Here is a 15,101-nt window from a genome sequence, read left to right as displayed (position 1 = left end):
CCACTCTGTACTTTGGGAGGGTGTATGAAGTGCACACAGGTGGAGCTGTCTAATGACAGAATGTGGCTGGAGGCGAAACTGTGGGAACTCCCTCACACTGTCCTCCGTGATTACCTCTGCATTTCCCACACACACACATGCTACTATGGCAAAGAAACTATTGTCACTCGGACACACTAAACACATTATCTGAGAGGATGGCCCTTTTTTTTGAACAGAGTGGAAAAGTGAAGAATAGAGAGTGCAGGAAGGGGGAAGAGAGGAGGAAGGCACACAAAACCATGTCAGACCCCCTCAGGGCAGATTTCGCATTGTGTAATACAATCTTGTGCACCCCACCCAACTTGATCCCTTTTAAACACACTCACTCATTCTCCCACTCACAGAAAACACTGTCTAAACCAGCACAGCAACAACATTAGTATCTATGCAACAAAGCCAAAATATTTTCTTCCTCTTTAACTTTTATAATTTTGTTGGCAGAGTTTAGCAGGAGAAAATATGTAATGGGTTGTGGGAAAAGTGCAGTGTGATTAGTTCTGAAAGTCATTATTTGATTTGTTGCAAAGAAGCGCAAACCCTGACACAAGTGCAAATATTCTAGTCCAGTTTACAGTGTTTGTTTGGTTTTAAAAAGGATTTTTATATATAAGAATCTTGAGTGTATTATTGATCTCAAAAGTTAAAATAAATCAAAGTGAGTGGTTTTATCTTTGATTAAGTACAGTCAAAGATGTAAGGGACTGAAAATTATTATGGGGAGGTGGAGGCTTATCTTTTTGGTGGAGGGAGGGTAGTACAATTTATTTATTTAATGCTCCTGATTTATATCTCATTGTTTTCCTTGCACCGAAATACACACCATGGAAGATAAAGGTGCGTTTTTTCATATGCAGAGGACAACAGTCAAATCTGTGTAGTTTTCAAACTGAAACAACTTAATTTTCTGAGTAATCAACTTAAAGGTGCAATAAGTAACTTATTAAGTAAGAGGTAATTGAAAATACCTTTGACTGTACAGGAGCAGCTTATTCTCCTAACTTCATGTAATTTGTTGGTTGAATATAATTTGATTAGAAGTTGTCATAACTCAGAAAGACTGATCCTCCATTTCAGATATGTAATGTTACTTTATGCTGCTTATTGGAAAAACTGTTGAATAAGATCAGTTATTTTGTTTTATTTTATTAAAAAATGTTTGAAATAAGATAAAATAAAATGAAGGTTCAGCCCCCCCCCCCGACCCCAATAATTTTAATACAGTCTCTTTTCACATATAAACATTTAAAGCAGAGCTCGTCCTACCTGTTTTGTTTATTGTCTCGCCCACATAATTATTTTTGTCAAGCTCCACATTATTGCTTTGAGATACAGACATTTGCAGCACATTCCTCAACTCATACAGCTGCACCTTGCCATGAAGATGATCAATCTGACGCTAAATGATTCACTGGAGGACTGAACAGAGGAGCAATTACAGGCTGACTCAGTGTGCTGTACCTGATAGATAGGTGTGTAGAGGCAGATAAATCAGTAATATTCTTTATAACAACATTCCCTCACAGGGTGGGTGAGGCCTGCGTACACACTTACCACACAGGCACGCACCTCAGGGCGAGGCTCATCCACATTCCCATGTCAGTGCACAGACCAGAGATGCTGCTTACAAAGTTGTCAAACCGATGATGTGGCCTTTATTAAGATCCAACCGAGGGCAGGAACAACACAGTCAACACATACAGTACAGCAGCTTGTCACACGCTGCCTCAGATGTGGTTGTGACAAAAACAAGGGCTGAAATAAAAGTTGTTAAGCAGCAGCGTTACGCTGAAACAAGAATGTAACCTCTGAGATCTGTTTTGCATTTGACCAGTGATGAAAACTCAAACTAGATGTACAAAATTGCAAAGTGATCCGTGATGTGCTCCTCATGACAACAGTCATCAGTGTGTTCAGCTGCCTCAGGAGCTGTGACTGCAGGTTTGTCTCCTTCTAGTGGAAAGATTGAGACTGCAGCTGCGCCAGTCTCGCAGTACAATCCAGTGTCTGCTACACCGAGTCAGAATTCACTTTCAATTCACTCTGTTCAGGAAGTTTATTTACTCTGAAATGCTGCAAATGTTTTGGCGAGTAAAAATGGATATCCAACATATAAATAATGTTATAAGCATTTACAATGGCTGCTCTGTTGTCAGCATATTAATTAATTTACACTGTCTATTTACAATTTGAACAAACTGACTTGAAAGTGAATTGACTTTCACTTCAGCCTGTCAATTTTAAGGTGTAGAAATAAATGTTTCAACAGTCGCAGTCTGATACACAGTTTAGGCATCAACAAGGACACAGTGTTGATGAAATCACATAAAACCTAAAGGGACAGTTCACCCCAAAATCAAAAATGCATATTTTTCCTTCTGCTTCAAACTAGATTGTTTTGGTGTGAGTTGCCAAGTTTTGGGGCTATCAGCAGTAAAGATGTCTGCGCTCTCCTGAAAATAATTTAACTAAATGACACTCGGCTTGCGATACTCAAAGCACCAAGAGAATACATTTAAAAAATTCAACAGCAAAGTCTCTTTCCAGAAATCATGACCCAGTTATTCAAGATAATCCACAGCAGTTTTATGTAGGAACTACTTTTTTCCTATGGTAGAATCCAGGGGCACTGCCGGGGGGGGGGAGTTAGGACGGTTCTAAGGGCCCGGGCCTGACAGGGGGCCCTTTGAGGGCTATCAATATTATTTTTATAGTATTATCTATGTAATCTTTCAGGGGGCCCAAGATTTCTGGCGGCGCCCCTGGTAGAATCTACCATAACTACTAGAAAGAAAGTAGTTCCTACATGAAACTGCTCACAACATGGTTTGTGAATTATTTTGAGTAACTGAGTTATGATTTCTGGAAAGAGACACTGGTGTTGAATTTTTCAAAACCAGTGTCCGGTGTCTTTGAGCACCACAAGCTGAGTGCCATTTAGTCCCATTGTATTCCAGAGAAGGCAGACATCTCTAAGGCTGATATCTCCAAAACTCTGCAGCTCGCACCAAAACAATCTACACAGATAAACAGCACTACAGACCAGAGGAAAAATATGTATTTGTGATTTTAGGGTGACCTATACCTTTAAACACAACCCCCAAAGCAAATCAGATAAATATTTCAACATGTAACATATTTATCATGCAGGCAGCACCAGTCACATCTGTAGCTTGTCTGTTATGTGTGTGTGTCAGTCAGTGAGTCCATTTTGTCTCACTTACTGTTTTAACAGTTTCAGTTTGATGAATATAAAGAACCGTCCTTCTAAAAGAACAATTAAGCAAATATAACAATTGCTTTTATGCAAATATATATTTATAGCTGCTGAATGTAGACTATTGTGCACATATACAAATGCTGATTCCAGCCAAAGACTCTTCAGGGTCTTCTGCTTCCACATCCGTCACTTAATGCAGCATCTGCTGCCCCTGGTGGTGATGTCACAGAGGTCAAGGGTCAAGGTCTCACAGCTCCGTCATCAGGAGAGCCCTTAGTATCTTCTCTCTGTCCAGCCTCATTTCCTCTCCACTACAAACACAGAAAGATAAAGCCTTGTGTCATAAGAAGGTTAAAGTCTGCATCATTGTGCCTGTTTTCAGTTCATTTTTCTTTATGTGACCCCTTTTCAAGAAAGATACAGCCAAAAGTGCAGCATAAAAACACTTATTATTAATCATTGTCAAAGACTGTACATAAATCCTCAAAAAACATTGGGGTACTGCTCTTTTTATTTTGGCAATTTAAAGGGCATACAAACAAAATGCGTTCATTACTTCTTAAGCTTTCTTATCCATTTCAGCTAATGAGCTATTTTAATAACAACAGTTGTTATTAGTACCCATCTGTCTGTAGCCAAGCCAGCAATGAAATTTACACCCAGGGTGGACTAGCCAATGTGGCTATTTTTACCCCGGTATAATTAGCTTAGCATTGCAGAAACAAGTACTCATATGTCTGTTTCCAATAATGCTATTTGCACCTGGGGTGTAAATAGTCACTGTGGTTAAATTTATACATCTCCACTGCAGAGACAAACCCCACTCTTTTCTTAAACAAAACATAAATCTAACCAAACTGTGAAAACTGGGGGGGACAACAATAAATAAAAACAAACAAACTGAAAATAATAAGTCAAATAAGTTTAAAAATTAAAAACTCAACAGTCCTGTGAGACTGCTGTGTTTAACATATTAATCCACCACAACCTCTTTACAGACTTTATCACTCTTTACAGTTAAACTAAGGGGGCAGGTGTAAATAGCCAAATAGCTCCTATGTAACTATTCTCACCCAGGTGCAAATAGACATGCTACTTTAAATTAGATGTAAATGTAGCCTAACCACACCATGCCCAGATAGCTGCTACTGCTAATCTACTAAGGTAGGCTAACTAGCTTTTAGCAGTTTATTTTTCCCCATTATGATTACATTTAGTTACTGTACCACAAAAGCACTTACTAAGTTAGAGTATCAGAATTGATTTGTCAGTAACAATAAACAGAAAAAACGTTTGTAGGCCAGCTCATCAGTTAGCCGCACCTTGCCAGACTGCTAGCTGAAGTGCAGTTTAGTTTTACTTTTGCTCTCTAGTTTAGCTAGAGTGCTAGCTTAAGTGCACAGCTTGGTTTTACTTTTGTTACATGCTGCATTTTGTGCCAAAAATAGACATTTATGTATTAAAACTGATGTCAGAAAGGTCAATTATATTCTAAACTCTGTTTTAGCCAAATACATAGTTACTTTGTCTAACACAAACTAACTTTGTAGCACAGAACTGTCACATGGCATACACATAGGCTAATATCTGTTAAGATACATTTAGTTTCCAAAATTATTTCAAATAATGTCAGAACAATAAATTTAGAAGGGATTGCATTGACCAAGAGCGCTATTGTCCAGTGTTCAGTCCTGATTGTACCAAATTACTTAATATGTATTTGGCATTTTGCCTTTGGCTGTGACAGAGCAGATACAGACAGCAAACAATGGGGGAGAAAGAGGAAGATTAATTGGCAATTATTTTGATAACTCATTTATTGTTTTAGTCATGCAAAAATGCTGAACATTTGTGTGTCCAGCTCCTCAAATGTAATATTTCATGCTTTGTCTTAAACATATATGATAATAAACTGAATATCTTAAGCTTTGAAGTCTTGGTCAGACAAAACATGATTTTTTTTTTTTTTTACAGATTTTTGCTAGTTGTATTAGTTTGTCTGGAATTTGTTTTTATGATTTTCTTGTCATGAATTTGCTGCCTTTTGTGAAGCAACTACTAACATGGATTTAGAAAAGTGCTCTGTGAATAAAGATTATTATAAATAAAGATCATTATGTTTATTATTTCATCACTTAAGGGGAAAGGGGAATTATAACAGGTATTTTACATACAAAATTAATTGGCTGATTTGAAGATTATCTTCAGAAAAATCAATAATGAAAATAATTGCTACTTGCAGCCCTAGTTCTTATCCACTATAGGCCACCAGGATGCATGCAAATGCTTACTTCAATTTTTTACATAATTTTAAACGTGGCCCAGAGAGCATGGACTGAACTGAGGTGTGTTACCTGTCGTTATGGGCAGCAAGGTAAGGGACCAGGTGAGGAATGGAGCTACGGTAGTAAGAAGGGGAAAGATGGGGAGAAGGCGAAGGAGAGGGACAGCATGGACTACCCAGCTCCAGTGCTGGCATATTGTCCACCTGGAATACACACGAATGTATACACAGACACACACGTCCCTCTGTTTACTGACAGATAATACTGAGAGGCTGAAATAATCCCACATAAGTGCAGTGTAGTACATTAAACAAATGGCTTTTTAAACTGTATGTATGCCTGTGTGTGTCACCTGTGGGTATATGGATGGCTGTATCTGTTTGTCCAATGAGCTGGTGGATCCTGATTTTCCTGCACTCTGGGAGGAGATAGCTGCAAGTGCTTCTGGGAGATTATCTTCATCTTCATGGTTACTGAGGAGAAATAAATTGAGAGACTGAGTGAGTTAGACGACCTGCAGATTGTTGTGGACGAAATGTCATTTTCAAAGAGTGGAGAAAGCACTGTTTTTGCTTCAAGTACTCTGTGGAGAATTTGTTTCGAGAGCGCAATTTCCCTGTTGGAGCTGTGGCCTTCGACAGTAATCACAGGTGATGTGTACTCACAAGCTGAATTGCCTGACCAGTCGTTTTCTGCGGGCGGTGCTTGCGTTGGCTTTGGATGGCGTCGGGGTGCGGTCTTGCCGATGTGGCGTCTTGTCTGCAGTCAGACTGGATGCAGCCGAGTCTTGGGACGAGCTCTGATACCTGAAGGCCAGAGGCATCATACAGAGAGTTAGTCTCTTTTTTTTTTTATTACATCTTATATTATATATTTTTTATTGAGTGATAATCGTCATTTCTTAAAAAAAAAAAAAAAATCAAATATCATGGTTCAACCCTATCTGAGTTGCTCAGTTGCTTATTTTTGTACTTTTGTACTCAAGCTTGCTTATGTTTTGTACTTGCTATGGTCTTTTATTATATTTTTATATTTGTTAGCTGTATTCTAACTGCAACTCCTATTACTAGGATCTTTCATTCCTGTCCATTTATTCCTTGTAAATACATGTGACTCTTAAACATATATAAATATGTTTGAATGACACATCTGTAATTTCATTGTTCCTGCACAATGACAATGACAGTTAATATTTCAATGTCTGAATGGTGCTATATAAATAAACTTGCCTTGCCTTGCCTGAAGTCCTGCCCCTTTTCTCTGTGGTCCAATAGCAGTTGAGCAAGCTTGGAACCCTGCAGAACTTATGTCAAATTTCTCCCGTTCTTGAATATGGTATATTCTACACTCGCCTTTGTTGAAAAGAAAACCAAATTTTGAAGATGGTTAAAAGATGTTGCTACTGGATCCGTAAAAGTTGCTTATATAGTCACATATTTAGCTAATATTAGCTGATGTTTTTTCTTTAATATTAGCTCATTTAAGATGCAACTTTATATGTCACTTTTGCAGGGCCCCCTGTAGTTTCTGAATACTCAAAGTTTCAAGGTTATCTAAAGAAAAAAAGTTTATTATCTCAACAAAAGATTGCATGTTGGCAAAACTTTGTTTCATTTATTTCAATTTTTTTTTTTTTTTTTTACATTACATTAATTACATTTTTATAATGTTGTAGCAGTTCTTCATTGCTCCCAGCTTTGGTAAGAATATTATATACAGCTCCAAATAATTATCTCTCTTTTTATCCCTTTTATTCATAACTTTAGAATTTTCTGAGAAATGAAATGACTGAATTATAGTTTATGATATCTGATCATTTCTGAATATATCCACAGCCCCCAATGTAATTAGAGTTTTAAACAGTTATTGATGAGTTGTTCCAAATTTGTGTATGCTTGGGAATTTCTATTTTTATCATTTGGTCCTAAGCACTTGATGTACTATTAATTAAAAAATATACTGCAAGAACTAGAAATAAGCTTTGAAGTTGTAAGTGATGTTTGAGGATGAAGAGTCAATCTTAAACAGATGTGTGCAGAAACATCTGTGAAGATAGGTTGATGGTACTGGCCTGTCATTGATGGTCTCATTTGAGTTCTTCATTCTCGGTGTTGTTGGAGTTTCCTTCTTCATCATGGTGGAGAGGAGGACACCGCTGTTAGTCAAAGGCCACAGTACACAAGGTTTGGACGGTGGATGGTTAGGCAGAGGACTGGTACTCACTCTGAAAGCCGCCTCCATCTGGGCCTTGAGGATGTTACACTTGAGATGGTCAGGGAGCATCGCTGGAGAGGCCGGAGGGTGCAGAGACTTTTCAGACAGCTGCTTCTCCTCTCCCTGGCAGGGGATCAAGGAGGAAGGTAAATATAGTTGAGCCTGGATCTTATTGTGAGCAGAATGTGAAAACAGTGTGTGCGGAAAGTGTTTGACCTTGTCCATGTTGACGTGCAGCGAGGGCCAGGGAGGAGAATCACTTTCTGACTCCAGAGCCTTGAGTAGAGACTGAGAGATCTCCAGTTCATCTGCAGGGCAGGGAGGAGCTCGGCGTTCTGATAAACACAAAGTTTAATGATATTTAATGCACTATAATATATATTTTGAATATAAAACTTAGACATGCAATGTTATGAACACCAGTGGGCAGAGCAACAAATAAAACCCAAAATTTTGACAGCATTCTGGATAGTGCACATTTAATTTGGGCTCTTTTTGACCTTAAGTCTCAAAACTGACATTATTTCTGCAGCCAGACATTAAATTATGCTCATCTCCACAGTAATGTGTTGAGGGCACAAGTGCATACAGTGAATATTTCAAAATGTTGACAAAATATGTTGACATTCTGACCCTTGAGTACTAAATAGTCATAACTACATTATTACATGATTAGTCAGTACTCATGGGTGAGACCACACCCAACTTCAAACTCTGCCTTCATGTTGATCTTAATTTAAGTTTCATGACTGCGTCTTGCATGGTTGTGACTATCACACTGACAAGATCTTTAAAACATTTAAACACCTGGGAAAGTATTCAAAACCACCTCTGTGGTAGTTCTCCCTACAGTCTGTCTCCAGGACCACATTTTGCCATGATGACACATATGCTCACACTTACAAGTTGAAAACAATACCACTGGTTTTCACAGCTGGTAACAGCTGTCAGATGCAATCTTTTCTTCTGTTCATAATACACTTTCAGTATGAGAGATGAAGGACAAACAAAGTTATACAAATATACAAATCGAGTGAGTATCTTTCAAAGTTGCAGCCGTTTTAGAACAATGTTCTTTGTCGTACTGTCCCTGCAGTGGCCCCGAGAGCTCAACACACTGCAGCTTAAAAAAAAACCCCAAGCAAACGGAGAAAACACAAGCAAATTAAGAAAACATCCTCACCAATCTGACAAAACATACAGGACACTAAAAAGAGATGAACACAGCTGGGAAATGCTTGTTGTTGCCAAACGCTTGAGTTTGTGACTCATGAACATATTGAATTTGGCTTTTCATAAATGATGTTGGAAAATCATCTGAAATGTGAATTTTCTGGGGGGGACAACAAGCATATCAGAGCAGCATCCAGGAGTGTTAATCCCTTTTTACTCTCCCCTGGAAACAGTCGACATTTTCTTGCTGCCTGCAGCATGTCTCTGTATTTGTGTTTTTTATATTTGCAGTGTGTTTCTGTACTTGTTTGTTTTTTGTATTTGCAGTGTGTTTCTGTACTTGTTTGTTTTTTGTATTTGCAGTGTGTTTCTGTATTTGTTTGCTTTGTGTATTTACAATGTGCTTCTGTATTTGGTTGTGTTTTCTCACTTTGCAGCGTTTTTTTTCTAAATGTTGTGCATGTGTTGTTGAATTGATAGAGAGGTTTTCTTAATTTGCTCATGTTCTGTCTGTTTGCACGTTTTCTTAAAGGGATAGTTCGCCAAAAAATTTTAATTCAGTCATTATCTACTCACCACCATGTCGATTGAAGGTTGAGTTTAGTATTTTTTTAGTCCACCAAAAACAAAAAAACAAGCGGGGAAAAAAAAAATCAAAAATGCCTCCATACCTCTTATCTAGCGCACAGTCTCCTAAAGCCGCTACATGCTGTTCACTTTAAACTATCCCTTTAAGTTGCAGTGTGCTGAGCTCTCAGGGCCACCGTACACTGCAGTCTAGCGACACATAGAAAGAACATCCTGCTTCCATCTCATATTAGTTTTAAATAAACCTGGAAACTGAGATGGCTGTGGATTTTGACTAGAAAATGGTGAATTCATCCTTTAAGTGGGAAGGCGTTTCGTGCATGATTTGGATGAGCTGACACAGGATGCTGACCAACGTTAAAAGAGCATCAGTGTTCAGTGCAGACATGTCACAGATTTGCAGACAGACAGTGTTTGTCCTCTGGCTCACAGTACTCACTGTTCTTGGTGTGTGTGTGGCAGAGCGTGTCCTGGCTGTGCGTGTGGCGGCGGTGATGGTGGTGGATCTTGCCAGAATACGAAGTCTCATTCTCTTCGACGCTGAACTGATGGTCTGAGGCAGGACCGCTGAGAGGGAAGCTGAAGACGACACATGCAATCAAAACAAAATGCAACTTAAACTACATCCTCTGTTTTTCCCACAAACTGTAATATTCAGAAATCGTTATTGTTTTATTATTAGAAATCACTATTATCATTACTATCTTACTTTTAACCATTCAAACTTCATTACTGAAGGTTTTAAAACATATTCATCAACCAAAAACATCCCCTACAAATTTGGAAAAAGACAGTATGTGTCTGTAACAATGAAGGACAGATCTTTGCATTTCTTTTCTTTTGCAATTATAAACATTTATTTGGAAAGCAACATTTCATCATCCCTAAAGGCATTGTGTGATTCAAGTAAATGTTACAGAATAAAAAGGCAACACACTACAACAGCAAAACATTGGCCACACTTTCTGTAAACAGTTGTTTGATTTAGCAAATCCATAACCTGCTATATCAATTTAAAGTTTATTCAAAAACCTCACTTTAACAGCACAACACCAAATATGCAGGATTCTAGCTCACGCTTCTGTTTCACACTGAACTATATACTATACATTCTAAAGCAGCTTAATCCCTAAACCAGCGTTAAATATGTGCTTAACTCGACCCCTTTAACCTGCTGAGAATTACCTCATTTAGCACTCACATCACTTCATCTCACTGAAATTGAAGTGATTTGAATAAATTACCTGTCACGAGATTTCTAAGGCCCACAGATAAAGGTAAATAAGATCTGACAGTAAACAAAATGAGGGATTAAAACAACAACAGCCATGATTACATAAATGTCCACAAGAAAACCAAGGCACAAAGCTATTAAACCTGATCCTATCTTTATTTTGAGTTCTAGTGGTGTCTTTTAGTGTGTACAGGGCTAAGTTTTGAACAGTAGTAATGATAGTGCAACCCAAAAAAAAAAGGTTCTTATATTAATAGAATTCATCACTCCTTTAATTAAGATTTGTCTTCTCTCAGCTTGAGAGAGTGAGGATAATCATGTTCTAACTTTTGAAACAGTTCCCATAATTTGGTCTGAAAACAGGAGGTATAATGTTACCCTGGAGTCAGTGAGTTACAGCCCCATCATTTAAGGCTACATTTGCTCACATTTTGGCATCGGAATCATTTATAGCGTGCCAAATTAGCTATTAGCAGTACTTGACTGCAATGCACTAAAGGATGTGCAGACAAGTATCACTGGATTACTCTGATACTAAAGGAAACTTAAAAATGTGATGATTCTTAGGCAGGTTCTGTAGTTATAAAGCACATCTTTTTTCTGTGATATTTCAGCAGATTTACGGAGGCTCACTTGCCATGGAAAGTGGGAGTGACACCGAATCTAAAGCTGTAAGTATCACAGCTGTGTGTTTGTTTGTGTGAGTTATGGAGTGCGGTTTTTGGTGAAAATTGCGACAAAATTGCTTCAAAGTAGCTCAACTGCCTGAAGCAGCCGGGCGCCACAGTCACTGCTGCTGATGCAACTGTTAATTAGCTATTAGCAGCGCCTGTTTGTGATGAACCCGTGGATGTTCAGACAAATATCACTTGATTGTTTCATACTAAATAAAAATGTGCTTATTCTTAGGCAAGTTCTACAGTAGTAAGGTGCATCTTTTTATTAAGGTTTACTCATAATAGACATCAAACATAACGATATCCCCAGAAAGTGTAAATCACACAGAATCTTAAGATATATGCACCACATCTGTGTGACCTCGAGAAGGAAAGATTTTGGGCACAAATTGGTGTAGCTGGGGGCACTGGTAGTTTTAAAGGTGCACTTTGTGCAAGACTTATTGGCAGAATATGACAGATATTTAATATAATATTCATAAGTATGTTTTCATTAGTGTAAAAATGACCTGAAAATAAGAACTGTGTATCTACAGAGGGTGCAGATCTTCTTCCATGGCGGACAAAGCAAACACTGGCTCTAGATATGTTCTTTTGTGAATTTAGTGGCCACCATAGGTTCTCCTACTCGCCTGGAAGGGGAGGTTGAGGATACAGGTTGCAAGATCACCGTCAGATGTCACTAAAGCCTACACGCTGGTCCTTTAATGGATTTTGTTACTCTTACTGTTAGCAATCATCCTACTTCAACTTGAGAGATAAATATCGGAACTATCATGGTCTAATTTTTCAAACAGTTCCCATAATTTGGTCCAAAACAGGAGGTATAATGTTACCATAGAGTCAGTGAGTTAGGTGTGGGCTGTAACTTGAACCTCATCATTTAAGGCTACATTTAGAACCACGAAAGGTGTGCTGAATTAGCTATCAGAAATGCACCAAAGGCTGTGCAGACAAGTATCACTGGATTATTTTGATAATAAAGGAAACTTAAACGTGATGATTCTTCGGCAAGCTCTGTAGTTATAAGGCACATTTTTTCTGTGAATTCTAAGCAGATTTATGGAGGTTTACTTACAATAATCATCAGACATAATGATATGCCTCAAAAGTGTACGTCACACTGAATCTAAAGATAGATGTGTCAAATCTGTGTGTTCATATTTGACTGAGTTAGGACCCAGAGAAGGAGTGCACTGCCACAATCATGGTGCTTAGAGTTTTAAAGTAGCTTAACTGCCTGAATCAGCTGGGTGCCACATTCACTGCTGTTGATGCAACTGTTGAGTAGCTATTGGCAGTACCTGTTTGTCAAGTACGCATGGATGTACAGACAATGAAAAACTAGAAAGCTAGGTTTCACATTCACTGATGCTGATTTGGTAACTAACTTCGTGTTGTTTTCAGAATTGTCTCTTTCCCCTTAAGCAGGATCTTTGACTCATGTCTTCTCCTTCTGCGCCTCACCATATGCTCTCCAGACCCCCATAGAGGAGGCACTGACAGTCAGTTTGAAAACTTTTCAACTACATGATGAGGTCCTTTGTCCTTTCTGGGATATTTCATGAAGGTGCACACTGAAACACATGAGGAGATGTGACAAATGGGTGGTGACAGAGGTGGCGAAGAAGATGGAGACAGCTTTAGTCCTTGTTGAGTCCATCGACATGGACACCGGTCTGTTTAAGTCTCAGTGTTAAGAGTCTCAGTTTGGGTCAAACAGAGGTCAAAGTGCAGTCATGACCTTGTCCCTGTAAACCACACTGATGGACCCCGGGAAGGCGCCACTGGTTCGCTCCGGGACGGGGGGATGACTGGACGTGGGACTCGCAGACTCGACAGAAGGCCTGAACATGACAGGGAGATGGAGGATCACACACACACACACACATAAGCATGAAGGTAGACGAGACACACACATATATATGTGGTTTATGACATGAAGTGTGATGAAGAACAGATAATGTGGCGCCCCGAACCAAGAGTGTCAGATGAGTGACTTTGTCTAAAATAGAAACTCAAGGACCCCAAATATAAGCCTGATGCATCGTCATGTCCTTGAGTATGTCCAAACCCTGCTGTCTGTGTGTGTCCTCTGTGGTCGGGTGTCTTACCTGTGTGATGGTGTGTGTCCGGAGGGCTGCAGGTAAACTGGGGGTGTGAGGGCAGAATGGGGCGGGTGCCACGGCTCGTGACCAATAGGAATGTTGTGCTGGTACTGGAGGGGAGGAGAGGAGACAGATTGAAGAGACGCTGAAATTAAATGTTGTCACAAGGGCGAAGCCAGATCAGTGGCTGCTGCGTGTGTGTGTGTGTGTGTGTGTGAAACTGGGTTATTTGAGGTCACTCACTGGATGTAGGCTGGGATCAGGGCTGGCGTGAGAGCTGGAAAAGAATGACAGTAATCACTGATAGCGGATTAAAAAAAACTAACTGAAAACATTAAAGGGAAACGTCTGCATTTTTCAGCCTGGACCATATTTTCCCACGTTTTTGTGTCTAAGTTAGTAATGGTTGACAACAATTTTTGAAATTGGTCCAGTATTGAGGGAAAGTGCTGCAGCCAGCAGTGGCTAAACTTAGCTGTAACATAATCCCGTGCAATAAACTGTGCACCGTCAAAAAACCTCCACTAAAAGTGTTGGTTTTTGTCACTGAAGGCTCAGGTTGTCAATTTAAATGTCTGACAACATTAAAGAAAGAATCATTACAGAGAAAGACATTTTTATTTGGTCTCTGTCTAGTTTGAATGAAGATGACAATGATGATGTTAAAACAACAGTTTTTCAAAGGGAGAAGAAGAAAAGAAGGTGTGTCTCATTAAAATAACGTGTCTCTCTGTAGGGATCGTTTCCATAATGTTGTCAGACATTTATAATAACAATCTGAGTCTGTCGGTGGTAAAAACGAGCACTTCTAATGGACGTATTTCGATGGTGCACAGCTGCCCATAAAGATCACACTGTAGCTTAGTTTCGCTTCTTCTGGCGGCAGCAGTCTCCCTCAATACTGATCCAGTTTCAACAATTGTTTTCCCAATTAGTAATTTAGACACAAAACATGGGAAAATATGGTCCAAGTTGAAAAATGCCTAAACTGTGAAGTTGTAAAAGGTGTCACCCCTGCTGACACTGGGTGTTGAGAATTCTGAACAGGTAAAATATCCTCAAAATGTGTCACCCGCCCCCCCCAAAGTGACGACTGTTTAACTAGTTTACTTTCTTTTACAACAGGATTTTACTGTTGAGATTATTCAGGCCATTGTGAGGATTAAGGTCAAGGTTAGAGGATAAGGAATGAACACAGCAAATGGTCCTCACAAGTATAGCAAAATGAACGTGGATGTGTGCGTTATGTATATTTGTGGGTGTTTACCTGATATGTGGCGGCTTGGCAGGGGAAATGGCAGCTGACAGAGCGAGACAGAAAAGTAGAGGAGCAGAAAACACGACAGTTTGTCATTTTATCTTCATTTATCTGTACTTTTTTCAAAGGAGTGAAAGTCTGTTGTTCATACATGTTATCACTCTGAGAGCTCGCAGTTATTACCAGCACTTCCATTTTCATTCGGTTTGTATTGCAGGTCTGAATGACAAACCATCCAATAAATAAAAGGTGCGTGTGGACGTCAACACTGGCAGTCTTGAAGCAAATACAGTCTGCAGTCTGCC

General features: G+C 39.2%; 1 protein-coding gene across 3 annotated transcripts in view; it reads right to left on the bottom strand.

Moving 5' to 3' along the window:
* Positions 1 to 2,811: 2,811 nt before the first annotated feature.
* The window catches only part of epb41l4b (erythrocyte membrane protein band 4.1 like 4B), a 33,322-nt gene continuing 21,032 nt past the window's right edge, over positions 2,812 to 15,101 (bottom strand). The window contains exons 13-23 of one of the 3 annotated variants that reach the window (XM_084726858.1): positions 14,806 to 14,839; positions 13,782 to 13,815; positions 13,545 to 13,648; positions 9,959 to 10,098; positions 7,975 to 8,093; positions 7,768 to 7,881; positions 7,616 to 7,668; positions 6,210 to 6,350; positions 5,897 to 6,017; positions 5,614 to 5,747; positions 2,812 to 3,570 (exon numbers count right to left, since the gene is read on the bottom strand). In XM_084726858.1, coding sequence (XP_084582984.1) covers positions 3,507 to 3,570; positions 5,614 to 5,747; positions 5,897 to 6,017; positions 6,210 to 6,350; positions 7,616 to 7,668; positions 7,768 to 7,881; positions 7,975 to 8,093; positions 9,959 to 10,098; positions 13,545 to 13,648; positions 13,782 to 13,815; positions 14,806 to 14,839 — 1,058 coding nt within the window. In that variant the 3' untranslated portion in view covers positions 2,812 to 3,506. Of the gene's footprint in view, positions 3,571 to 5,613; positions 5,748 to 5,896; positions 6,018 to 6,209; positions 6,351 to 7,615; positions 7,672 to 7,767; positions 7,882 to 7,974; positions 8,094 to 9,958; positions 10,099 to 13,544; positions 13,649 to 13,781; positions 13,816 to 14,805; positions 14,840 to 15,101 lie in introns of all 3 variants that reach the window. The other 2 variants (XM_084726857.1, XM_084726859.1) reach the window with 2 other exon arrangements.

This window comes from Lutjanus erythropterus, chromosome 9, assembly GCF_056507025.1.
Source record: "Lutjanus erythropterus isolate fLutEry1 chromosome 9, fLutEry1.hap2, whole genome shotgun sequence".
NCBI lineage: Eukaryota > Metazoa > Chordata > Actinopteri > Lutjaniformes > Lutjanidae > Lutjanus > Lutjanus erythropterus.
The sequence above is the reverse complement of the archived record's forward strand: the minus strand, read 5'-3'. Positions and strand labels throughout refer to the sequence as shown.